A 25,486-nucleotide genomic window follows, 5' to 3' on the forward strand; every position below is an offset into this window, starting at 1 on the left:
CGGCGACCCACAACTTGCCCATGTTTAGTCGTGGTTAAATTTCGAGCCACATCAACAACAATTCTGGAGAAAGTTAGCTATCAGTCACATTTATGAGGCTAATATCAAGGGAAGAAACCTCAGTTTTAGGGCGTTAGGTAGCGCCGTTGCAGAGTTCTTGATTGTCAAGAGCCCTAATGGGCGATAGAGGCCCATCAATATATACTCCCGGGCCGAAGTAAACCATGCTATGCCGTCAAAGCAAATAAGTGACCATTAGCCATATAATACACGAAGTTGGTAGACACAGCTGAATGCTTTGTTGGAGGCGGCTGGGTATTTTGCCATAGATCGCCGGAACGGATAAACATGCGGTCCACCATGCCAAGTCCGTCATTGGGGACTCGTCCATCCAAGTCTCAAGATCCACCAACTACAATTATCGCCGCATCGCGTCAAGACGAACTCCGAAAACCTTGCCTTGCACAGAAGAGGCGTTCTTTGGGAATATCTGTGTGTAATTAAAAATGACGTCCCAGCTTCTTCCTTTAGGTACCAAGCTACCTGCCCACCACATTTGGAGATATGCTAACCGAAATGTTAGAGCTGATTGACAAGTGTGTCGGATCTCGGATATGGATTATCATGAAAAACGACAAAGGTTTGACTATTTGCAAATTTCAAGGAAGTATTTCTGACATTCAAACAGAATTCTCCGGCACATTGCTCGGATTCGATGACTACGTTAGTAAGTGGCAGCCTCCATCCATAATTGAAGGCTCCAGTTCTAATTCTGTGTAGATATGGTGCTAGAAGACGTGACCGAATTGTAAGGACTTCTGTTTCCGACTCGAATGGCGAGATGTTTTTCGACGCGCCATTTCTAAAACCATAGGCGCGAATCCATGAACTAACATTGGAGTAGTGACTACACTGGCTCCCAAGTCAAGCTTCCGAAAATCCTTCTCAACGGGAACAATATTTGCATGGTATGTATTTATGTTTGCGAGAAAATGAAACCGAGTCTGACTCTGCTCTTCAGTTAATCCCTGGTGGTGAAGGGCCTGTTGGTAGCTCTTGATCGAGGTTCGACAGTTTAGTTTGATGCGATGACAACCTTTGCCAATGACCAGTGACGATATACATGTAATATCCTTCAGATAATAGAAAATTGTCTTCTTTTTTTGCAATTCGTTGTGCATATTTGTGCCCCTAGGATGGCGTCAAAATACTTACAGTGCCCCTCGTTTCCCTGGTTTGACTGGGTGTAGTCATCAACGAACATAGGGTTTCAAGAATATCTATTCATAGGTATCTTGACACCTACCCAGACAATACCTCGGTATGATCGTTATCAGTTTACTGACGGACCACTCTACTTTATTGGTTGATGCTGGACTGAAGCCGCGGGCACACGACCTCGGGCCTGAAAAGGGTCTAGCGCAATTGAGCTTAGCGCTCTGTCTTATTAACTGAGACCCTGACTGGATGAGGGGACATGGCCACTCAAGCTCGGGCTGGGGTTGCGCTGACCATCGCCCAGTCACCTTTAATTTCACTATCTCTGGGGAATGTGATCCTGTCTCCGACTGGCAACAACATCCTTTATGGCATCTTCGACATCCTTTTTCATCACTGAGACCCTCTCGCTCTCGGCATCCGCAGTTGCCTGAATGCTTGTCGGGTTCTCTGTATACTCTTTGAGTTAAATACGAGCCCATTCAATACGATAAAACTTGTCTGTCGGAAGCCTTTGCTTCAACCGGGCGCAACTACTTGTTTTCTCTCTGCACCGGCAGTTTGCCGGGCGTCTATTAGCCTTGCTATTCATTAGCGTTATAGACCTGCGTGGTTATTCGACAACTCGATACTTGCAACACACCCCGGTTGGTACCAGAGCGCCTCAATGGATAACGACTTATTGAAGGCCAAAGCTGAGCGCTCGGTATCAGCCGATTCTGCGCCGGCCTATGGCGAAACTGCAACGAGACGGAGTAGCCTAGGACAGCGAGTGTGGGAAAGCTTTCGGAGAGACCCAAATGCCCATGTTACCGCCGTTGCGCCCTTCCTAGAGGGCAAAAGTTATGACATTGAAAATGCTGCAGAGAGCGCTGCCAGTTCCCCGTTGCATCGTAGCCTCAGGGGTCGCCATCTGCAAATGATTGCGATTGGAGGTTCCATCGGTATGCGCACCCTTCCCCGGTTTGATATGATGCTGTTACGCTGCATGTAATGGAAACGTGGCGATGATGCTGACGGTGTCCACTCTTCTAGGCACTGGTCTTTTTGTCGGTTCCGGGAGGGTCCTTGCTACTGGTGGCCCGGCTTCGCTTCTCATATCGTATGCACTAACTGGATGCATGATCTACTGCACTGTACAAGCGCTGGGGGAGATGGCCGTTATTTTCCCGGTAGCTGGCTCGTTCGCGCACTACTCGACTCGGTTTATTGATCCTGCGTGGGGATTTGCTATGGGTTGGAATTATGCTCTACAATGGCTTGCTATTCTGCCTCTAGAAATTGTCGCCGCATCTATCACTGTTGACTACTGGGAGTCAAATATATCGAACGCCGTATGGGTCTCGCTGTTTTGGGCAGCAATTGTCTCTATTAATCTTTTTGGCGTCAAAGGCTATGGCGAAGCAGAGTTTGTATTCTCATCCGTCAAAGTCATAGCCGTGATTGCTTTCGTGTGGGTAACCCTGAATCCTTCAACCTTCTTTCCTCTTATATATGACTGACTTGGTCCAGGATACTGGGAATCATATTGAATTGTGCCGGAGGCCCAGGTGGGAGCTATCTGGGCGGCAGATACTGGCACGATCCGGGCGCGTTCAATCATGGTTTCAAGGGCTTGTGTGATGTCTTTGTGAATGCTGGATTTGCATTTGCAGGGACTGAGTTAGTTGGCCTTGCCGCAGCCGAAACCTCCAACCCTAGGAAATCTTTACCCACTGCAGTCAAACAGGTTTTCTGGCGCATAACGCTTTTCTACATTGTTTCCCTGACATTGGTCGGTCTTCTAATTCCTTACGATAATCCCCGGCTCATAAACGGAACCTCCTCTGTCGATGCTAAGGCATCCCCCTTCGTGATTTCTATCAAAAATGCTGGAGTCGAAGTCCTAGACTCCGTGATGAATGTTGTGATTATGATTGCTGTTCTTTCTGTCGGAAACTCAGCTGTGTATGGCTCCTCACGGACGCTAGCAGCGCTTGCAGAGCAGCAGCAAGCCCCTCGGTTCTTAGCTTATATTGACCGGAAAGGCCGCCCTTTGTGGGCCATCGGTATTGCTTCCGCCCTCGGCCTGCTAGGGTTCTTAGCCGCAAGTGATCAACAAGAGGCCGCCTTTGAATGGATGATAGCGATTTCTGGCCTTTCATCTATCTTCACTTGGGGCTCAATCTGTCTGGCGCACATACGCTTTCGCCGCGCGTGGAGAGTACAAGGACACAATTTAAACGACCTGGCTTTCCGCTCGCAGCCGGGGATAATGGGCTCATGGATAGGCCTCATCTTTAATTGCCTGATTCTGATAGCCCAGTTTTGGGTCGGCTTCTCACCGATTCACCATGAAACCATGTCGACATCTATGCTGGTCAGCAACTTCTTTTCGAAGTACCTTGCGGCGCCGGTTGTCCTTGTCTTCTACATTCCCTATAAGCTACGATTCAAAACTAAGATCCTCCGGTCGAAAGACATGGATTTGCGCACGGGTCGGCGGGAATTAAACGTCCAGTGGCTTATTAATGAAGAACGAGCCCAGCAAGCAGCATGGCCCGCGTGGAAGAAACTTTACAAATTTTTTTGCTAACTTCGGAGTCTACTCTTCAGCAATCAGCATGCGTGTTCTCCATGCCCTGCAGCTTAGTTCCAATAGTACGTAGTAACGACGATCATGAGATACCCACATTTACAAGACTTCAACATTTATCTAATTACAAGGCCCCAAAAACCGTTGTATTATTCTGTAGCTACAGGCGTGTTAACGGGGCTGCTGATTTCAAGCTAGACGCGGAACAGGATCCTCCTTGTATAGACGCTAATAGTGGCTAGTCATCGCTGGAGTAACAAGTGGATGTCTTATCCCAGCTGAAGCCACTGCCGGTGGTGGTTAAGGAATTTACGGTAATATTTCACGGGAACACCAAAAATAGTCTAAGACAAAGGACACGTGAGGCTGAGGCGGCAACGGTCAGGTTTAGATCCTGTAAATTACGTACGGAGATTCACAGCCCAGGAACTGCTGGTCCAGCTCGCTCACTGTGGGAGGCCTGATGGGAGTCTTCTTTCTCCTTCTCTATTTGCTCCTCCATCCCGTCAATATCATATCCGTTTTATCGCAGGACGACGCCCATCTTCTTCTTTTGTTTTTGCTTTGACGATTTTCTCTGCTCTCTGTTTTGCTTCTCGATTCGCGCATTCTCTCCTTTGCTCAGCTTTTAGGCGCCCACGCATACAATTTGCTCAGCGACTGCCTCGACTCCGTCCACGCCGTTATACGACTCGAATTGGCACTGGTGCTTTAAACGAGACTCAAGACTTTCCCTTAGTTTTTGCTCTTGTGTTACTTGTGTTGAAGCGAAGCGCCATCAAACTTCACTCGTTACCCATCTTGCCCGGACCGACAACCGACGGGATCACCTCCGCTTGCGCGTTCCGTGGACAGACGACCGGCTCCACGAGGGATTACAGCTTTCCCATCCCGCTGTGCGAAGGGAATTATACTAATCCAATCATACACAAGCGTGTTCCGAACCCAGAAACAATGCCCGGGTTCGCAGACTCCTTCTGGACTCCGGATTACGCCACAGGTCTCGGGGTCCTGTATGGAAAACTTCAGCAGGGAGTCGTGGAAAACAAGCAGATACTTACGATTGCGTCAATGCGTGCCGATGCCGAGGAATTGTATAGTCAGAAGCTTGGGGATATTGCGCCAAGTGTGGATAGAATGATAACAGGATTTTCGAAAGATGACGGAGCGAGTGTGAGGAAGGTGAGTCGCGTTCCGAGATGACTCCCATGACTTCATACATGCTGACGCGAGAAAACGTATATAGGCGTACGAGGGAACCCGAACCGAGATGGTTGAAGCGGCCAGGAATCACCAGAAGATTGCGTCGAACATTCGGGAATTGGTCGTTTCGCCGTTTAGACGCTGGTGCGATCAACATGAGGCTCGGATTGAAAACTCGCACGATGACCTCCAATCACGGATTAAGGAACACACCAAGCAGGTCGATCTGGTAAAGAAGTTGCGGAGCCACTATTTCAATAAATGCCGTGTACTCGAGGATTTGGAAGAAGAGAACAAGCTCGCTTTCCAGGCACCAGAAACAAGTCCGAAACCCAAACCAACGCCCAAGATCATTCTCCCAGACACGGAACCCGAAGAAGAAGAGCCGGTAGAACTTGGTGACAAGCTTTATTCACCAGATGACTTGAAGAAGCTCTTACTGCACATGATGGAGACCGTCAGTATGGGTGAAATTAAGGTGCCTATTATTGGCACGTACCAAAACACATCGAGCGGGGCAGACATCGTGGAATATACTCAAAAGTACCTTAATGCGACTAGCCTCAGCTATGCTGAGAGAATCGGGCAGGATCTTGTCGACACCGGGTTCCTGCGGTTAGTGGGAAATATGGGTAGCACGTTTGCCAACAGCTCCAAGTTGCGTTATCAATGGCGTCCTAAGAGTTTCCAAATCTCTGGAATTCCGGAGAAAAAAACTGCTCTGAATCGTGTGACCTCAGTCGCAACTAGCGAAGATGGCATCGATTCCCCTATTGCGTCAGTTTCCGAGATGCTATCAGGTTGGAACCCTCTGAATAACCCACACCCGAACGAGACGCCGGCGGAGAAGCTACGCAGGGAATCCCGCGAGGCTGATGAGCGCTACAAGGCCGCTGTGCGCAAACTCGACTTCATCCGATGCAAACTCGAGGAAGAGATCGTTGCGAACCTTCGGTTCATGGAGCAATGCGAGCTGGACCGTCTTAAGGCGATCAAGGCAGTGGTCCTTGACTTTTCTGGAGCTGTCAGCAATGTTATCCCTAACTTACAGAGCACCGTGGACCACATGATGCTGTACCAAGAGACCATTCAGCCCCTGGGAGATCTGCGGTACCTTCTCGAGAACTACAGAACCGGTGGTTTCGTACCCAAGGTACAGGCCTACGAAAATTACTATGGATCTGTCGAAGGTAATTACCCTCAGATCCTTCTATTAATAGGTCTATATCTAACCATGACATTCCAGACCAGATCTTCGGTGTCGACCTCGAGGCTAGGGCAAGAGCGGACCGCAAAAGGGTACCAATCATTGTAACGACCCTCTTGACCTACCTTGATAATTGTAAGATCACAGTCGTCTTTCTACAAAAAGGAAAAGTGAAGTTAATTAGTGATATAGGTTACCCTGAACTCGAAGGCGACGAATCGCGGCGTGCGATATGGCTTTATGACGTTCCATTGGGAGCGACGCACCACCTCCGACACGCCCTGAACAACAGAAAGGGCGATTACTTTGAACTGCTTCAGAAGTATGAGATTCCCGTTGTTGCAAGCGCGCTCAAATTATACCTTCTCGAATTGCCAGGTAAGAAACTGCCCATCCAAAACTTAGTATATGGGGAAAACTAACCGCAAGCAAGACTCCCTTGTTTCTTCCCAAGTTTACGAAATTATTAAGACCATTTATTCCACGACTGCAAACGAGACCACTGAAGAAGGGCGCATTAAGGTCCTTCAAAGCACTCTTGGCCAACTCCGTCTCAACAACATTGCCACACTTGATGCTATTATGACCCACTTTACGCGTTTGATAGACTTGACATCCGCTGATGAAACCTACGTTTCCGGCCTTGCGCAGTCTCTATCGCCTTGCGTTCTTCGTCCCCGTAGCGAAAGCAGTCTGACAATGGACGAGCGCCACAGCTACCGCCTAATCCGCGATCTCTTTGCGCACAAGGACACAATCTTTGGCGAACTCAAACGCCAGTCGAGCGGTCTCGTTGGGACAGCGCCCCGTCCTCGCGCGATCAGCACAGATGAGAGCAACCGCCGGGCCGCCATGGAAGCCCGAAACCGGGCCATCATGGACCGTAGCCGTGCCCACAGCCCAGCTCCTCCTCGCAAACACCGACGTGACCGTTCCAGCGGTCCAGAAGGAACCCGCTTCCCGATCAACGTCTCCGGCGAGAGGAAAACACCAACAGCCCGAAACAGCCTAGAAGTTCCTGGTGATGGATCTCCCACTGGCGCAGACGAGCTGTCGAACGTGAACATCCACGCCACGGAAACCACCACAAATGGCACCCCCATCACCGATTCCCCTACCTCCACGGATCCAAGCCAATCCCCAGACACGGCTACCAGCCCGCCACCTGAAAGCCGATCTGATGGCTCCCCAACGCCCACGCCCACTCCTCTGACTGAGGAATCCACCTCGAAACGTGGCTCTATGTCACGTTCTAGCGGTATCTATTCCCGTAAACCAGGTCTCGGGAGCCGCTCTAGCTTCCCTGTTACCTCTGGCGAGTCCGGATCAGACAGCAAGCGGAGCAGTATCGTTGAGAGCGAACTGAAGGGCGTTACGCTAGAGGATAAGCCAATGGACGACTGATTTTCTTCGTTCGATATCCGCCTAGAAGAATTTTGACATGTCTGAATTTGAGTGGTTTGCTACTTCATTGTTTTATTGTCTCGAACTTCACTTCCCCGGTACACAACATATTGTTGCATCTTGCATACCCCCCTGTATGTCTATTTCATTCTGCTGTTTTTATTAGTTTACCTTTACGCTTCTTGAGTTGTATAGCACCCAAGCTTTTTTTTTTTTTTTTTTAAGAGCCTGCATATGAAATGTATACAGACCTGTTCCGTCAGCCATTTCCCTCTTCTCACGTAATAGTACGATTATCATTTATTCATGGTGACGATGCTGCTGTCTATAAATATAGATGTACACAAGTCTATGCGCCGAAGAGAGCGAGTACGAGTATCCAACGATCGCTAAAACACCGACAATGTCCCAAAAACTAATATAAAACACATTCATTAGAGACCTTCACCTGAGAACAGCCTCCTAAGGATACCCTCGCCCGGGCCAGTGATCTGGCCCTCGATCTCCTTCTGCGATACGAAGCAAACAAGGCTCTGTTCATCCAATGCCTTGCTCAGGGATGTTCCACTGGATTTTGAAGGTGTACGTCGGAGATCTGTGCCACCAGAGACCGTACCGCCTCTACCTCGACTCTGGTATTCACCGACAAGCCCTAAAGTCTCCAAGCTACCAAGAACGTCTTTGAACTCTGTCGCTGTTAACGGATGTAGAATATTGTCTGCCCTGCATAGAGTGCAGTACGCATCGAATATTTGTTTGACCGTTGGAGCCGAATTTTTCGACTTTGACGGGGTTCCTGGGATGTCGTATTCGCGTCGTTTTCGGTCGAGTGCCACCAACGCACAAATTGCAGCTTTTTGCTGAAGATTCAGGCACTTTAGCCTCTGTGTGGTTCCCTGTCCAAAAACCGAAGACGTGATTTTAGCGATATGTGGCAGACTAGCTCGAGGCGCCGTGAGGATTGTGTAAGGGAGCACAGAGTCTGACTTTGGCAGTGATTGTTTAGGAGATGACGAAAGGTTGTTGTTTTCCACCAAAATAGTCCTTGGCGGGCTATTTGGGATTCCCTTCTCGAGTTTTTGCATCGTCTCCTGTTCAATCAGGTCAATTGCACGTTTGATCAGCTCAAACGCCTTTCGCAGATCACCAGTTTGCGAAGCAACCTTCTTTGCACACAGTTGGATGGCTGCAGGATGGACAAAAGGAATGAAATTTGGATCCTCCGTTTGTCCTTCTGGGAGCAACGATCGGAGGCGATTGATTACCACGTTTGCAATTTGACCGGCGTTGTAAGGTAGGAAAGGTAGTAGAAGAGGCTTGAGATTTTTCGCTTTCAATTGGGGTAACGAACGGTCAGTCAGGTCGAGTGCATTGGCAATACCAATAAGCATCACCTTTGACTCCCGCTGTAATGACCACTCAAACAAAGATTGCAGAATTCCGGCATCCGCAGTAAGGAGATGATCAATCTCATCCAGCATGACCAAAAACATGTCATGCTTGCTGGCTTGTTTCTTGTCCGGTAAAAACATGCTTTTCAGTCTATCAGCTTCGCTCTTCTTGAAAACTTCGCCGTCATCACAGAGATCCTCGATAAGCTTGCTGTAGACATCTCGTGCGGTTCTCATACTCGCACAATTGATCTGTGCGACCCTCATGGTTTTGAGGTTAAGCCACTCGAGTACTTCCTTAACAAGAGCACTCTTGCCTGTACCCGGCGGCCCACTGACATACATACAACCACCACTGCATGATCGCATGCGGTCCTCGATGAATGTGGCAAGCTTTTCTCTCTCCGCATCACGGCCAATAATTCGCCCAGAGCTTGCACCTCGCGCAAATAGCTGACGGGCTTGCGTGTAAATTGTTTGAGCCGTTGTCGGGGTTCCTATCTGGCGAGGTGTACGGGGTGTGAGGTTTTTGCCTCCAACTTGTACTCGGTGCTTTGGTGTGACCGGTGGTGATTCAAGGGCGTTCCGATATCTAGCTTTTGAGGGGGTTTTGATTTCCACAGGTTTCAAGTTTTCGTCTTCGCAAACTGGCTGAGTTCCATCTTGTGCTGCCGTATGAACCCTACCATGGGGCAACTCTGAGATAACCGGTAGGGTATTCTCTTTTGAATAGGATGGTTCTTGCTCCTTCTGGACAACAATTTTGTTTGGTCGGCCAACCTCAACCACACAATCTTTTGTAGCAGTGTCATTTTCTGATTGGAAGTTGTCGCTGTGCTTTGTGCGAGATCGAAGTTGGCGTGTCGACGATGCCGGGACTTGGTTGTTCTCTCGATGGATTCGGGGTGGTTGTGTTCGGCGCCTGCTGTTGCTGCGGAGCGGTAAGGAAGCTATAAATCAATGCCCACGTCAGCAAGTCGGATAAACCGTGGGAGGCAGCCGTAGTCAAAGCAAGCAGTCGTACCTTCTGTCTCAATGGCACCCCGCTGGCGCTTCCCCAATATCGTTGCGGCCATGACAATCAAAACGGAAATAGCAACCAGAAACCCCCGATATAAATGTAGTCGCACTTTCCAGGTACTGAAGACTCTGAGGCCTTACAATGAAGCTTCGGTAGGTTGGTGATGGGGTAGAGGAAAGTCGATGTGGATGCAAGTCCCTGGGCACCTCAGCGATAGCGGTTTCCAAAGGAGGCATAATTGGTCCTGAGGGAGTCGCGTCTTCCATCGCGCACCGGGACGCGTCCCAATCAAAACCACGTGATTGGTTGACCACCTTGTTAGTCACCATTCAACCTCTGGCGGACTATCCATATTCCGAATGGCATTAGCAATGGAACTGCGTCACTCAAGTAGCCTAACTGGAGCTTGCCAGCAAAGGTTTGGAACATCTCATTATTCACGAGTTCGTTTGACATATCTTTTGCATCTACTCCTCAGGCGTGAGCACCCGGCCTGCCGTCCACTTTCTTTCCCTACTTTTTGTTCTAGACGGTAGAATATTTTGCTGTTATTCGCCAACCTTCGAGAAGCTTGGTGGGGTTTGCATCTGTTTGCATCACTCTTGCTTTCAACTTTGCAGGTCGATTTCGTTCAGCAACACACTACAAGGTCGCCAAGCGGCTGCAGTTTGACCAGATCGAATACATTTAGAAGCGGCTTCCAGGACACATCACTCGCCATGGACGGCGACGTCGTGGCTCAGTTCTCCGAAATCACCGGATCAACCCCGGAGCTGGCGACCCAGTATCTCCAGCTAACAGAGTTCAATATTGAACAAGCGATGCAGCTTTACTTTGAAAATGACGGAGCACCACTTACGCGCGAGCCCGCTCCCACGACATCTACCTCCAATATACCCTCTCGCTCTGGCTATGAAGATGCTTCCGGAGTGGTGCACATCGATTCTGACGACGACGACGCCCAAACTGCGAACCGGAGTGGAGCGTTAGATAAGTCAACATTCGAGGACGATGCGGCCATGGCACGTCGCCTTCAGGAAGAAATGTACGGCGGGCAAACTGCACCTGAATCTGACGAAGTGCGTGCACCGATGGCCCGCACCACTGAAACCCTTGTTGGACCAGAAGTGGACTTCGGCGGAGATATGCACGAGAACATACTAAGCCAACTTCGTACACGTCAACGACGAGGCAGTTAGTATCTCATTTCAATTTTATATCCAGTCCTCTTGCTAATAAGCGTTTACCTTAGACCGCCCTGGTATTTTCAATCAACAAGATACGTCATCAATATGGGCCGGTGACGACGAGCAAGAAGAGGGACACCGTGAAAGACTGGCGGAAGCAACAGGTGGCGCCTCCGAATCTTCCTCTAAATCAAATCTACTCGCGGAGATGTACCGACCCCCCTTCGAAATCATGTCAAGGCTACCTTGGGATCTCGCTCGTGAAGAAGGCCGGGAGCATGAGAAATGGATTTTAGTGAACATTCAGGACCCGTCCATCTTTGACTGCCAGCTTCTGAATAGGGACCTGTGGAAAAATGCTAGCGTCAAGGAGACCATCCAAGAACATTTCATATTTCTGCAGTACACCAAGGACGACCCTCGCGCTGGACCGTATATCCAATATTATTTTCAGGCTAGTGATGTTTCTGATAACTATCCACACATCGCCATTATTGATCCTCGCACTGGCGAGCAAATGAAGGTATGGTCAGGGCCGCCCGTGGTGAAGGCTGCAGACTTTTTGATGCAACTACACGAGTTCCTTGACCGCTACAGCTTGAATCACAATGTTCGAAACCCTGTGGCGAAACGGAAACCAGAAACAAAAGAGAAGAGCATCGATGCTATGACAGAAGAAGAGATGATGGAGCTGGCAATGAAAAACAGTCTCGGGGCGGAGGCTGCGCAGTCAAAGAAACTGGAAGACCCGGATGACCTAACCAGGAGCTCTGGCGACGTCAAAGGCAAGGGTAAAGCAGTCGATGATGAGGATGTTGATATGGATGAGGCAGATGAGGACGGACCGGCGAAGTCTGCATTTTCGTCTATTTCGGGCGACCGACCACATGTCGAACCCCCAGCCGACCCCGCGACAACGACACGCATTCAATTCCGTCATCCTACTGGAAGGGTCATTCGACGCTTTGCGTTGGACGATCCGGTTAGGAGAATCTATGAATGGTTGAAAGCTGAACCTGCATTGCCGGACAAAGCTGGGGTTGAGTTCGAACTCAATTCCATGGGTCGCAACTTGATCGATGTCCTAGATGAGAGCGTGGGAGATGCTGGCCTCAAGAACGGAACGGTCATGATAGGGTACATTGAGGATTAAAGAGCGGCCAGGCTAGGAGGTATCTCGCCCAGCAATGTGTCGGCTGATCTTCTTGTATCTACAAACGTGAGACGATTTGCCATGGATAATGACCCCCCAATTTAATGCATTTCAGGTCTATTCCACCTCCATGTGGGAAGCCAACCATTTGAAAAACTCGTAACCGAGAGATGTGTTCTTTTTAACATACTAGCTAGTAGTACTAGTGATCTCCATTGATAGTTGATGTGCACGCCGCCTTTATAGCCCACTCTCACCGCCTGGCAGAATACCCCCCCGCGCTGGCTCCAATCATCGTCCGTCATGCATTATTATTGTTTTGTTGCTGTTGTCGTTGCTGTTGTCGTCTCCGTCGCTAACTCCATGGTAGATTATGATGCAAGGAATCTCTTCAATTTGAACCCCTTTATTACCAATACCTTATTTGCTTCCCATGACTTGACCCTCGGCTCAGGCAAGGAAGGATTGGCATGTCTTACTTTCGATGAGACTCAGCCGCTCACTGCCCGCTTTTGTTGACGTCGAGACGCCATAACAATAGAAGTGGAACTGCCATCGCAGCATTTCTAGAGCTTATCTCGATAGCTTTCCTTATTCTCTGGATTTCCTTGCTTATAAATTCCCGACTCCTGTTCATGTTGCGCTTTGTCCTTTCCTTCCATCGCGAACTACGCCCTTGATAAGTAAGTTGGCACTACTACAAGCCTTCCTTATCGGAACCGATGATCGTTATATAATTCGGTTTTTCCCAGTATAGACCTATCTGTACCAATGTTCAAATTGCATCGGGCCTCTTGTTGCTAACCTGGTGCTGCGTTACAGAAATCTAGTAGAGAATCGACGAATACGCGAAGCGCCGCCAAAATGGAAGGCCTAGTGGATCCGGAGACGCTTTACATGAAGCAAAACTGCATTGGTATGTGCTAATAATGATAACCCTACTGTTTGACAATGGCCCTAATTTCAGTTTAGGTGGTGGAAGCTTCGGACGGGTGTACAAAGGGTATGACATCTGGCCCTCCCCTCTGAATTGCATTCTTAATACGAATGGCATACTACAGTGTCGATAAACGCAACGGAAAGTCAGTCGCGATAAAAATAATCGATGTCGAAAACGCCGAGGATGAAGTTGAGGATATCATCCAGGAGATCGCTATCCTCTCCGAACTCAACTCGCAGTACGTGACAAGATATCATGGATCATACTTGAAGGGCTCCAGTCTTTGGATTGTAATGGAATTCTGTTCTGGGGGTAGCTGCTCTGATTTAATGCGCCCGGGACCTATTCCAGAGGAATATATTGTCATTATTATCCGTGAACTCCTCAAGGGTTTGGATTATCTACATAGTGACAAAAAGCTACATCGCGATGTCAAAGGTGCGCCTGCTTCAGCCACATCATCCTTCCTAGATGAAGATAAAAATAACTGACGGTATTTTCGGCAGCTGCAAACATTCTTCTGACATCGGCCGGCCAAGTGAAGTTGGCAGATTTCGGGGTTTCCAGCCAACTGTCAGCTACCATGACAAAGAAAAACACTTTTGTGGGAACCCCTTTTTGGATGGCCCCCGAAGTAATCAAGCAGTCAGGATATGATTACAAAGCTGATATTTGGTCACTCGGGATCACCGCAATTGAATTGGCCAACGGAGAACCTCCGTACTCAGACATCCATCCTATGAAAGTCCTGTTCCTGATTCCTAAGAATCCCCCCCCTACGCTGCAAGGTGAATACAGCAAAACCTTCAAGAACTTTGTTGATCTTTGTTTGCGGCGCGACCCGCGAGAGCGACCAACGGCCAAAGAATTGCTTGAGCATCCTTTCATTAAGCGGGCAAAGAAGACTAATTACCTAACGGAGCTGATCGAGCGCTATGAGCGCTGGCAGGCCGTGAGTGGGAATAAGAAGGCCGATGAGGACGACGATATGGATCATGAGCCTCCATCGGTCTCAACGACAACAGAGGAGGATGACGATCTCTGGGATTTTGGCACAGTTCGCCCAGTGGGCCGAGGGCACGCTCCGAATCCGATGAAAAAGACGGATCTTAACGTCCGTGACCAGGGAACGAGGGACCGAGATCCCAAGGCTTATTTGTCCCGAAAGGAGGCTCCCAAACCGAATAACTTTCCGCCTCCATCGTTTGCCCAAGTCAACAGCGCACTTACGGCTTCACCTAAACCGTCGTCGCCGACAAAAGTTCCATTACCCCCCTCCCCAGCGAAACCGACGCATTTTGACAACTTTCCCAAGACGCCTTCACATCTTTCCCAGCCGACACCTCAGCATCTTAAGGAAAGCCCAGGCACTGAATACGACAGAGCTCTGCAGCAATCTTTAGCACAGGACTTGAGTTTCCTTCAACTGGACCGTTCGCCAGGACCCCCAGTGTCAACTGTTGTGGACAGGGAGAGCCCGCTCGCATCACCACTGTCCCATCAATCGCGCACGTCATCCTCGACCGAGGTACCGACTACCCAAGGACTTATGGCAGGATCTCCCTCCCGGAGACCCACAGAACAGCATGCTAGGACTGGGATGGAATCACCACGCGTCCAGCCCCCATTGTTCTCTCAGCCACAGCCGCAGCTGCAATCCCATTCTCCACGTCCTCCCCCAACACCGAAGCATACATCCCCGCCGCCACAACTCCAACCCCAAAATCATCCTCCACATGTGCCATTTCACAGTTCACCATCCAACCATGGCGCTCCGGATACTCATCAATTACAAAAACCCCACCCTCCAAGCACACAAGTGCCAGAGAAACCCCGGACATCAGGCGATATCACTGCCCTAAACAGCGTAATTGTTCCTGCTTTGAGAGAAGCCATCCGCCGCCGTTCCAGATGTTTAGATCATGCAACCCGTTCGGCAGTAGCTCACGATGGTGAGAGCCTAAAAGCATCATTAGAGCTCCAGTCTCGCAGGGAACATGCCCAAGAAATGATAGAATCATTATCCAACGACCTGAGCAGTGTTCTCACCAGGATTGATCGCTGGGACAACGATGCCCCCGTTGGTATGGGAGCTGGCGTTCCCTCCTTCCTTGAAGGATTTCTTGAAGAGATCCTTGTCAGAATTGAGCCCGGTGATGAAGATTAATGCATATGGGCATTGAACTGTCATTTCATTTCTTTTTCGTTTCGATCTTTTGTTTTAGCGGCCCTTCCTTACCAGTGCTGTCTTTTACCCGTTCTTCTTACTGCTCTTAGGATACATGCGGTGCCCTACTCGCTCTTCTGCGGAGAAGGCTCGAAAGTTCGAGCCCTTCCTTTCTATGCTCTTCTGCTCCGTTTCTGGATCATATGGTTTGCTCCCTAAGAAAATCAATCTAGTGCGTGGAACTGTGATGGGAAAGAAACGCGTTGTGACTTCTATGTTGGTTTGACAACTCTACGGCACGAAAACGAACGGTTTCGCAAATTCGTCCAGGGTCTTTTCTGTTACCACTCCTTGTTATGTCTCTATACTCTATACACGGCTGGTCCTTTAGATTTCTCAATTTTAAGCAAGATATTTCACGTGGTCTAGGTTTTCCATATTATTTTATTGATGATTGGCATGGCGGAAGAACTGCTTTTGGTTCTTGCACCACCAAGACTGACGTAGTCTTGTCAATACTAACTAGTTCAAGGGTGACCATGGAACTAGTTGTTATGCAAAACATCTCCTCTGGCTATCATATCGCAAAGGGGGCAGATAGCACGGATGCATTGCCGGATTCCAAGTTCGATACAGAACACGACTAAGGCTTATCGATTCTTTCGGTCAGTAGCCAGGCTCCGAGTAACCCGGGTCCCAATATAGTCTAGGACGTTTATATGTTTCATATGCCCGGGAATGCGATCTGGTTTGACGTTTCAGTGTTGCAGACCACACTTCCTCGATCGTAATTGGATCTGAACATATGGGTTCATCTGGCAGACGGTACTTTTCTCGCCTGGCTGACGTTAAGCCGTGCCGTTCAAAGCGGCATAGTGAAGATGTGAGTTACAGGTAGGTATAAGGCTCTTCGAGGTCAGCATGACCTTCTTCCCCGCCGTGGTTAACCCCCAGGGCGGAATAGCCAGTCTGTTTCGGGTGTCGGAATCAAGTAGTTCGTGATGTTAAATTCGTTCGTATTTGTGGAGGTGCTATCCACTGGGAGTGGATTCGAGTTCCCGGTCCCAGTTAAACCAGTTATCGACATGGGGTTATTGACCGTTTCGGTCATGTCAAGATTGTTGATATCAGGAGTTCGACCGGCAGGCACTCGTGGGACATTAAAGAAGCCGAAGACATCAAGATATTCCAATTCGTTCGGTGCTAGGTTTCGTGATAGTATCCCAGTTGGCGGTGCTGCTGGCTGGCTAGCAGTTGGTGAAGAACGGGGTTGCCGGGATATCAGAAAATCCAGGTCAAAAGCGCACCGACGCATATCCGCGAGTATCTTGACAGAAGATGGCGTTGATCTATCGCCATCAACGGCACCAGCTTGTTGGTACTCGCCATACTCATCAAGTACTCGCTGTAATATTGTGCTGTAACGCTCCGCAACTTTCCAATATTTACCCATACGAGAAAGAGTATCAACGATGAAAACTATATCCGGGCTGACTGTATGGGCGATCGTGGAGCCATGGACGAGCAGCAAACGAGCGGAAACCCAAAGTGTAAATGCAAAAGGTGGCCCAAGCTTGTCTAAAATGCTATTGTTAACCACGAATCGAGTGACCGAAAGAATATTGTCGACCGCGAGCAGACATCGTTGGCTAGCACTGTATGATGGCGTGAAAATTGGGGACCTTGTGGTGGGATACGCTGCAGAAGAATGGAGCCGAATAACTGCTCTACTGGGCTATTAGCGTTGGCTATACACAGAAAAACCGGCAGCCTTTGAACAAAATACTTTTATCCAAGGTCAACTTACGTTTGATAAACGGAATGTAGTTGAACCCATTCACAATGATGTCCTTTGTGTTTTGAGCCACTGAACGCTCGAGACGCGTTTTCGTAGGTATACTCGGTGGGGAGATTGAACTCCCAGGTGGTTAAATCACTATCCAGTTTGCGGTAGGTTGCTTGCCACTCTTCGACATCAGATAGTGCCCCAATATCAACAGGTCGCTTGAGAAAAACATGTATTCGGGAGAGAATGCCAAGTATTTCCACATAGAGCCCAAAGGATCCGACGTTCTCAGAACGAATGAGGTTATCTGGGCGGTCGTTCGATGACTGGAACCACCTTGTTTCGACCGGTTGATTCTTGATAAAGTACTCATCCTTGCAAGGAAGTTTGCGATCGATGTCTTTATCATCCAAAGCAAAGTCGAAAGCCGTTGCCAGAGTTGAATACCGGTCGAGAAGGTATACCATCCAGAAGAGTCGACGTCTGCCTTCATCTTCAATCCACGATTCCGATTCTGGAAGCGTAACTGCACGTAGTGTATATATCGACGGATATACCGGAGATATAAGAGTTGACTTCGCCTCAACAGCTAGCCCTAACTGAACCACAGATCTTGTTATCAATGCGAGTAATTTCCAACCAGGCGGCCCATTCGATGACCCAACTAGATCAAGGGCGAGTATTACAAGGGCCTGGAGTGCCTTTACTGAAGAGTTCTCCAGACCATAGAGCAAGACTTTTTGCTTTGAAGAGTCGTGATACCGTTTTCGGTTTTGTTCAGTGAGTCGACTGTCACTGGAAAAACGAAGAGCGGTTGCAACAATGGCATAAAGCACCATGCGGTCAGCCTCTTCAAGAGGAGCAGGGCCAAAAAAGGTGTCTAGTGTGGTTCTCCGATGAAGGATTGGACACCAGGTATTTAGGTGCTCAAAATAGAGATCAACTAATGCATACAGTAGGTCGTAAGGGGGCAGGTCAAGCTCAGGATCGGAAAACGACTGTTCTTGATTAGCGAACAGACTGACAGGCACTTTCAAAGACGACTCATTATCGTTGAAGTCGTTCTGCGATGTAGTGTTTGTGATCTGCGGCAAAGAAGTTACAGAGGGAAGAGGACCAGTGAGGTGACTCTGAATAGAATTCTTCACGGACACGTCCGTGGGACTAGTGATAGACGGCTCAGGTGGGCGGGGAGCCGAGGATACGGACGACGGCTCCTGCATGTAGAACGGATTCCGTGGACTTGGTCCATGTGCTGCAGAGGGTTCCGATGGCGAACTATACGACAAAGCCCCAGGGTGGTGAAGATCATGCGACGCCCTGGGTTGAGTTTGGAGAATATGTGTTTCAATGAGACGGGCTTGCGCCTGGATAATATCCTCCAGCCTGTCTGTTGGTGCCCAAGTAAGCAAAGAAAACAACTTTGAAATAGTAGCAGGGTGAAGAGCACATACCTAGGCGTTGTTCTAGCTCTTTTCCATAACCTGCACGAAGACCAGGCTTCTTTCTTTCTTTGTATTCGCACACCTGGGCATTGCGTGTACACCACCCACAACTTGGTTGGGCCCGGTCTAAGTCATTAGATATCGAACACTGGCAACGAGACAAAATGATGGATCCGGAGTCATACCACACTTTACCTTCCGCTGTTTGCATAATTCGCACCTAAGGCTGTCAATCCAGTTGTTCAAACGAAAGGCAGCGGTATAAATGACGATCCTGCCGTAACAGGAGATACACTACATTGTAGGTATCCCGTGTCGGGTATCCCGCTGGGGTAGAGAGGTACTAACGATACTGTGAGTGGTCGCCTGCGTTTCAAACCACGCGAGGATCCATTTTGCGCAACGCCAGTGTCACTGTCAATGGCAGACCAAGACTCATCGGCGCTGTGATCTTTCTCCTGGTCAAAGGCCGGATTTGAAGTGGGTGGAGGCGATTGCTGCGACGGCGCCGCGGAAGCAGTGTTCGGCATGGTGTGTAGCGAGGTTGGACTTTAGGGAAACAAGCTCCATCCACCTTCAATGGCGGAAACGCATAATGAGCAGGAGAGGGGTTCAGATCGACGAGGATAAAGAGGCGGGGATCGACGAATGATGATAATTGGAAGACCCGCAAGCTCAAGCTGACAAGTTCTTTCCCCTTGTGTTTGAAGGTGTAGAGGAGAGGGAAGTCCGGGGAGAGGAGGAGAATGACCAAGAGGGAAAGCGCACTTTGGCCCAGCAGTGAGCACTGAGCACCGAGCACATGCCTGCCACTGTGGAGGAGCTTCCGGGGATGTGCCTGAGGTAACTTATTATTGGCTGCAGTATAATCCTTACTAAGACAGCATAGCCATGCATAACCCCCGCAAAAGCGAGGCTTGGCAAATCTCCACAAATCTACAGCGAAGGTACCATCTGTATACAGAGCACGCGGAGCTAACCCCTGTGCTTACTGGGATTCTGGGGGAATTCAAACACTGCCGTTGATCTGCCGTCGAAAGTGAGGCAAAAACGTCGATTCTATGGCCCGGCAGTACGGAGACTAGAATATTAGCCGACTGGCTGGTTTTCTCCGTCGCTGATCTCGGGGGAGCATTGCCCCGAGCCTAGGACTTGCTCCGAAGTCTGCCACACATGCCCCTCTGTGCCGGGGAGACCAGGGCCCTCAAATATCCCCGGCTGCCCTCGTGCAACATTGTGTGCTTCTGTTATTCTTCTCCTTGTCTAACCTCTCGCCTCCCATAGATTAGCGCAGTGTCTTCTCTCTGCCTGCTATCATCATCATGGCTTCTACTACAGCAACATTTCCCCGCATCAAGGAGATTCGCACATTCCTCATCGATGGAGTTGGATCCGGCGGTGATTATCACAATGTATGTTCTCTCGCGCTCCATCCACTCTAATTTCTCAAATCATCCCACGTCCGTCGCTTCCAATGTGCAATGCTTATACCATCGTTTCCTAGGTCAAAGGCGGCCACTGGCTGATCGATAGCGACATCTCTACTCCCATGACGCGATGGGCACAATATCGAGGATCACGAACATCCTGGGGTATCAATGTGCTGGGATCTTTCTGCGTGGAAATTGAAGCAACCGATGGATCCAAGGGCTTCGCCACCGGCTTTGGTGGCCCTCCTGCTTGCTGGCTTGCACACCAACATTTTGAACGTTTCCTGATTGGCGCTGGTATGCCGAACTATCCTTGTCTGTATGCCATGGGAACTGAATCTAACATATGCAAAAGACCCTCGCGACGTCAACGAGCTCTTCGAAAAGATGTACCGCGGATCTATGTTCTACGGCAGAAAAGGTCTTCCCATCGCGGTCATCTCCGTGATTGATCTCGCTCTCTGGGATCTTGTCGGCAAGATTCGCAATGAGCCAGTATACAAGCTCATCGGCGGAGCCACCCGCTCCCGCCTAGACTTCTACTGCACAGGTCCTCAACCTGGTTCTGCAAAGGCGGCAGGGTTCGTCGGCGCAAAGGTTGCTCTTCCTCACGGGCCGGACGAGGGAGTCGAGGGACTTGTCAAGAACATTGAATACCTACGCAAACAGCGCGAGAGCGTTGGCCCTAACTTCCCCCTCCGTGTCGACTGCTACATGTCCCTGACCGTCCCTTACACCATTGAACTAGTCAAGCGCGCCGAAGCCGAGGGCCTGCACATCGACTGGTGGGAGGAATGTCTCACCCCCGATGACTTTGACGGCCACGCCCTGCTCAAGCGCGCTCATCCCACTGTCAAGTTTACCACCGGCGAACACGAGTACTCCCGCTTCGGCTTCCGCAAGCTCGTCGAGGGCCGCAACATCGATATCATCCAGCCAGACGTCATGTGGCTCGGCGGCCTCACGGAACTCCTCAAGGTCTCTGCTCTCGCTGCTGCATATGACATCCCTGTCGTCCCTCACGCCTCCGGGCCTTACTCCTACCACTTCGTCGTCTCGCAGCCCAACACTCCGTTCCAGGAATACCTCGCCAACTCGCCTGATGGCCACACCGTCGAGCCAGTCTTCGGCAACCTCTTCGTCAACGAACCAATCCCTACAAAGGGCTACCTGGATGTCTCTATCCTCGATAAGCCTGGCTTCGGTCTAGAACTTAACCCCTCTGCCCCTCTGATCCCTGCCGCATCAGTCCTCAACCCCGCCCCGGCTAGAAGCCTTGCTCCACCGGCCACAGAACAAGATAAGACTGGAACAAACGGCACATCTCATTAACCTTTCTGCGTGAATAAACCCAACCCGCCATTTATGATTATATGTATATAACGGTTTTATTCTTCTTTTTCTTTTTCTTCTCTCTTTTCGTTCATGCATATCTAAGATTTCGGACTTGATAGACGGAAATGTTAAGATCCTTGGATAACCAATTTCTCTATTCTCACGTACGTAGTAACTCCTACCACAAAAAAGAAACAGAAAAGCAAGAGTACCTCAGCCTACATACTTACAAGGTAAGACCCTACGACCTCGTTCGACAATGTCATCACCAGCAAAACAACGGAGTCTTTCCCGGCGCTCCCTCCGAACCGCATCCGCACCCATCCCATTCCGTCCCGACAACTGGTGGGACTGCGGGGCATCTCGGGCCATCAATAGCACGAGCAAGCAGCGCAGTCCACTGCCACGGAATTCCTCCACCAATGACTATTTGACTAAGCCGCCAGCTCCCCGGCCGGGCACATCCCAAGTTTGTTCTGAATGGATCGGGGCCGAAGGTTCTCCGGTCGGGCGGTCGGGAGCTGGATGTGTTATTTCCAATCTAGGATGACGGGGAGAGACCCCTTGACTCTTCCAAGAGCCGGGGGTCGTGGCTTATAATGCTATTTTACCCGGACGATCGTCGGAAATATTTATTGAGATCTAGACAATGCGTGCATAAGGTGGGGTAGACGACATCTGCTAGAGTGTTAAGTAGCGTACTTACTTAGTACCTACTACGTGGTTTAGAAGAGAATGGTACTTGTTCAGTAGATGGCATGATATTCAACTTCGTCATCTATGTAGATCCAGTGGCAGGGATATCGTGTTCTGTCCTGCAGCGCCTTGAAATAAACCAGGGGGGAAAAAAAAGAAGAGAAAGGAAAATCAAAAAAATATTCCAACCTAACGCAGCAAGGGGGATATCGACAGTAGACAATATAATACAGAAGAAGTGAAAGTGGTAGGTAATCGTGGCAGACGACATAAGAAAATCGAGCATAAATAACAAAGGAAAATCATAAGCACTTGTTCCTCGTTCACCTGTGCCACCGCTTCTAGTAATAACTTGAATTGTTTGGATGGTATAGGATAATATCCTGGGACGTCCATTCAAGCCACACCAAAAGTGGTGGAGGATACCCCACTGCTTATGGGATCAACAGGTAGGAGACAAGTGCAAAGACAAACTGATCACATAGGGAAAAATAAGGTGGTATAATGTGATCAAGGCATTGTGCGCCCTTCCACATATCCACCTAGTTCTCTACTCTTCGCGCAGAATTAAACTGCAGTTTGTTGAGGAGGGTAATGGCCGGGAATGTGCAATTCGATGGTGGAGATGCTGTTCTTGGTGTGTGCAGCAGGTCGCTTAGGAACATCGATTGAGTTGCGCATGCTGTCGTGGAGCGATGACACACCAGAACGGAGTGAGTGAGGTCTCTGCTTGAATTCGGCGTCGTTATCTGATTCTTCTTCAACGGATGTCGGGATAGTGGTCTGCGTATTGTGCGTGAGCTCGGTCCCGTTTGAGTTTGTAAATGCCGTTGATGAGCTTTCACCGCGGTTTCGCTGGCGGGGTGGCGAGGCGTGATCCCGAGCAGCAGTTGAACCAAGCCCGGCAACATATATTGGGTTTGTGGAGTGTTCTTGAGCGTATTCGTTATTAACACGATTGTCAATGACAGCAGGTGGTTGCTGTTGATCGCGGTTGTTGAAAGAGTTGGTTGAAGACATCCAGTTTCCCTGCTCATTGTCGTAGCCGTCTATGGGGAACCGATGCGCGGGCCCAGCACTGCTTGCGGTCCTACTCTGGTTCGAGTTTTGAATTGAATCAAAATCTCGGTCATTATAGAAGCGGTTGGCTCTGCCGGCAAAGTTTCCACCATCAGGTAGCGAGCCTGCAGCAGCTAGCACATCCCTCTCTCCAGAGCTTTCCCCGCTCGATGGGGACGTCGGAGCGTGTAGATGACGGTCGATATTCACATCGCTAGGGAACTTTCCACCGGGCTCGCGGGGCTGAGAGGTTGGGCGCTCTTGGTTCATCACGACTGATCCGGCAGAGTATGGGGTTCGGTCTGCTTCATCTTCATCCATTACTCCATCACTGCTGCTCCGGAAGCTGGCTCCGCTCACGGTACGTACATGTCGCCTAACATACGCATTCCGAGCCTCTCCTGTCATGGAGATCAGCCTCTCAATATCCTCGTACCATGCCATCATTGTCTCGTAAGACTCTGCCCTAAACACCCACGAATGACCACGGTGCATGGTTCCCGTCTGTCGTCCCTTCAGCATGAACTTGTGCGACGTCGAGTCCGGCTGCGAATGAGAACCGAGCTTCTGTTCCGGGAGGTATAATGACATCACTGGCGTCTGCCATGCGACGCCATCCGCTGACTTGAACTCATGCAAATGAGTTGGTGACAAAACATACCTAGAATAATATTAGAAAGTCCAAGAGGATAAAACAAGAGCAAACTAACCATCCAGGAGCGTAGCTCTTTAGATATTTGCTCTTACGCTCCAGCATCCCCGACCTAACCTCAGCGGCGGCCGGGTGCTCTTTGCCAGGATACGTGATATTGTCAACATCTCGAATACGGACACGGGGATCCACCATTTCATCAGTGTTTGCGACAAACGTGTTCCATTCGTGGTCGTGCGGCATAGAGACCGGTCCCACGCGTAGCTTGTCAGCAGTGTCAAGCGTATGATCCGCCTCGCGCTTCAGGATACCAGCATAGGCGTTGTAAGCCTTCTGGATCTCGCCAACCACAATAGACTCAAGCTCGCGGCCAGAGTTCTCAAGATTCAAGTACGCCTGGTAACAGGGTTAGCAAAAAAGGAATACAACAAACGGCGGCATGCGGTGAACACACTCGATGAAGGTAGTTTTCCTCCTCAATTTGCTTTTCAATCTGCTTCTCAACACTCAGACGGACTATGAACGGGTCGCCCTTGCCTGATGTAGCAGCAGGGTCTGTGTCCACTAGCCCTAATGCCTCCTGAAGATGTCGGACAGATTTGCGAGTGACGTCGACTTCCTTATCGACAGAGTTGCGGAAATCACCTGATAGCCCCTTGATCTCTTTGGTCTTCTTCTGCAGATCATTTCGAAGCCCTACTAGCTGGTTGACAACTTCGTTCTCCACCTCTGCTGCTTTGTTCATCTCAAAGTGTGCTTGCCGGTGGAAGTCCGTTAGAATTTCAGTCGCATCTCCAAGTCCGCCTGATTTGAGGAATGTTGACGGAAGCGACGTGCTGTTCAGGATATTTGTCGAGGAGAGATACAGCTTCGCCCGTGCTTCATAGGACTTTTGGAGCTCTTTGAAAAACATAATCAGATCCTTAAGGACCTTGCGCCAGGCTAGATTCAAGTTAATATTAACATATTGGTTTGAAAATAAGAATGACAATAAATAAAATCAAATCTGAAACTTTGACTTACCCTGGAATCTCTCTGCCAGGACCTCTGTCGGATTCCCGGTGGTCGGAACGGGAATGTAGAATGCGCTGTTCATGTCTTCGTCCCCATCCACGTTATATTTCTCTCTATCACCCAAGGCCAGGCTTCTCACACTGCCAGCGCGCATACTGCGTCGGCTTCCGCTGCGACGCAGGCTGCCTCTTTTACTTAAGGACGACTTTTTCTTCAAAGTGCCGGATCGGGTTGGCGTTGCGGAGCGGGAATGTGACATCTGAGACTGTGACCGTTGTATCCCTGAAGGGCCGTCGGCTGTAGAGCCGCGCATGCTCATTGCATCCAACTCTTCATGGAAACGCCCGTAGTGATTGAGGGGTGATGGATCGACAGCGCCTGAAGCGACATTATAACTGGAACCTGGAGCGGCGATCGAGTTAGGCCGGGAGCCTGATCGTCCTCCGTAGCCCCGACCCGACATCAGAGAATCACGGGTCTGTGGTGCAGGGCCAAATGGGTCCTGTACAGGTGTTTGCGATCGTAGCACTGTCGCCATGGCGGGGTTGTACTAAGAGGGCGAAACAGAAGAGGGGGGGTAGAGGGAGTCAAGAGGCGAACAGG

The 25,486-nt window shown here is 49.7% G+C and overlaps 10 protein-coding genes across 10 annotated transcripts; 6 read left to right on the forward strand and 4 right to left on the reverse strand.

The window, feature by feature from the left end:
- The first annotated feature begins 407 nt into the window (after positions 1 to 407).
- ASPSYDRAFT_43764 (RNA-binding protein LSM5) lies at positions 408 to 1,258 on the forward strand. Its single transcript, XM_040846722.1, has 6 exons — positions 408 to 531; positions 584 to 640; positions 689 to 727; positions 781 to 808; positions 905 to 968; positions 1,022 to 1,258. The coding sequence occupies exons 1-6, from the start codon at positions 507 to 509 to the stop codon at positions 1,058 to 1,060; spliced, it is 252 nt and encodes an 83-aa protein (XP_040703219.1). The 5' UTR covers positions 408 to 506; the 3' UTR covers positions 1,061 to 1,258.
- A 232-nt stretch (positions 1,259 to 1,490) lies between these two features.
- ASPSYDRAFT_175148 (amino acid permease GAP1) lies at positions 1,491 to 3,962 on the forward strand. Its single transcript, XM_040843451.1, has 3 exons — positions 1,491 to 2,162; positions 2,254 to 2,671; positions 2,731 to 3,962. Exons 1-3 carry the CDS (start codon positions 1,886 to 1,888, stop codon positions 3,791 to 3,793), a joined length of 1,758 nt encoding a protein of 585 aa, XP_040703220.1. The 5' UTR covers positions 1,491 to 1,885; the 3' UTR covers positions 3,794 to 3,962.
- A 785-nt stretch (positions 3,963 to 4,747) lies between these two features.
- ASPSYDRAFT_88341 (GTPase-activating protein RGD2) lies at positions 4,748 to 7,607 on the forward strand (the record flags this gene model as incomplete). Its single annotated transcript, XM_040851995.1, has 5 exons — positions 4,748 to 4,975; positions 5,040 to 6,186; positions 6,243 to 6,338; positions 6,396 to 6,581; positions 6,637 to 7,607. The coding sequence occupies 5 exons, from the start codon at positions 4,748 to 4,750 to the stop codon at positions 7,605 to 7,607; spliced, it is 2,628 nt and encodes an 875-aa protein (XP_040703221.1).
- A 247-nt stretch (positions 7,608 to 7,854) lies between these two features.
- Positions 7,855 to 10,257, reverse strand: ASPSYDRAFT_77847 (AAA family ATPase CDC6). Its single transcript, XM_040850910.1, has 2 exons — positions 10,023 to 10,257; positions 7,855 to 9,948 (listed from the first exon to the last, which is right to left on the reverse strand). Exons 1-2 carry the CDS (start codon positions 10,072 to 10,074, stop codon positions 8,042 to 8,044), a joined length of 1,959 nt encoding a protein of 652 aa, XP_040703222.1. The 5' UTR covers positions 10,075 to 10,257; the 3' UTR covers positions 7,855 to 8,041.
- Positions 10,258 to 10,386: 129 nt separating this feature from the next.
- On the forward strand, positions 10,387 to 12,616 carry ASPSYDRAFT_43769 (DNA-protein crosslink repair co-factor UBX5). The gene is made up of 2 exons (XM_040846723.1): positions 10,387 to 11,213; positions 11,272 to 12,616. The coding sequence occupies exons 1-2, from the start codon at positions 10,739 to 10,741 to the stop codon at positions 12,357 to 12,359; spliced, it is 1,563 nt and encodes a 520-aa protein (XP_040703223.1). The 5' UTR covers positions 10,387 to 10,738; the 3' UTR covers positions 12,360 to 12,616.
- Positions 12,617 to 13,406: 790 nt separating this feature from the next.
- Positions 13,407 to 15,466, forward strand: ASPSYDRAFT_57017 (putative Ste20-like serine/threonine protein kinase; the record flags this gene model as incomplete). Its single annotated transcript, XM_040849306.1, has 2 exons — positions 13,407 to 13,737; positions 13,806 to 15,466. The coding sequence occupies 2 exons, from the start codon at positions 13,407 to 13,409 to the stop codon at positions 15,464 to 15,466; spliced, it is 1,992 nt and encodes a 663-aa protein (XP_040703224.1).
- Positions 15,467 to 16,409: 943 nt separating this feature from the next.
- On the reverse strand, positions 16,410 to 19,227 carry ASPSYDRAFT_57018 (putative C6 transcription factor; the record flags this gene model as incomplete). The annotated part of the gene is made up of 4 exons (XM_040849307.1): positions 16,410 to 17,193; positions 17,274 to 18,619; positions 18,776 to 18,823; positions 19,042 to 19,227. The coding sequence occupies 4 exons, from the start codon at positions 19,225 to 19,227 to the stop codon at positions 16,410 to 16,412; spliced, it is 2,364 nt and encodes a 787-aa protein (XP_040703225.1).
- Positions 19,228 to 19,814: 587 nt separating this feature from the next.
- ASPSYDRAFT_175165 (L-rhamnonate dehydratase) lies at positions 19,815 to 21,934 on the forward strand. The gene is made up of 3 exons (XM_040843452.1): positions 19,815 to 20,109; positions 20,202 to 20,424; positions 20,483 to 21,934. The coding sequence occupies exons 1-3, from the start codon at positions 20,020 to 20,022 to the stop codon at positions 21,457 to 21,459; spliced, it is 1,290 nt and encodes a 429-aa protein (XP_040703226.1). The 5' UTR covers positions 19,815 to 20,019; the 3' UTR covers positions 21,460 to 21,934.
- Positions 21,935 to 22,116: 182 nt separating this feature from the next.
- On the reverse strand, positions 22,117 to 22,624 carry ASPSYDRAFT_864365 (uncharacterized protein). The gene is made up of 2 exons (XM_040851660.1): positions 22,597 to 22,624; positions 22,117 to 22,472 (listed from the first exon to the last, which is right to left on the reverse strand). Exon 2 carries the CDS (start codon positions 22,442 to 22,444, stop codon positions 22,241 to 22,243), a length of 204 nt encoding a protein of 67 aa, XP_040703227.1. The 5' UTR covers positions 22,445 to 22,472; positions 22,597 to 22,624; the 3' UTR covers positions 22,117 to 22,240.
- On the reverse strand, positions 22,573 to 25,421 carry ASPSYDRAFT_1174230 (SLM1 family PH domain-containing protein; the record flags this gene model as incomplete). Its single annotated transcript, XM_040840286.1, has 4 exons — positions 22,573 to 23,878; positions 23,928 to 24,265; positions 24,324 to 24,811; positions 24,893 to 25,421. 4 exons carry the CDS (start codon positions 25,419 to 25,421, stop codon positions 22,726 to 22,728), a joined length of 2,508 nt encoding a protein of 835 aa, XP_040703228.1. The 3' UTR covers positions 22,573 to 22,725.
- Positions 25,422 to 25,486: the final 65 nt, after the last annotated feature.

This window comes from Aspergillus sydowii (genome assembly GCF_001890705.1).
Source record: "Aspergillus sydowii CBS 593.65 unplaced genomic scaffold ASPSYscaffold_4, whole genome shotgun sequence".
Taxonomy (NCBI): domain Eukaryota; kingdom Fungi; phylum Ascomycota; class Eurotiomycetes; order Eurotiales; family Aspergillaceae; genus Aspergillus; species Aspergillus sydowii.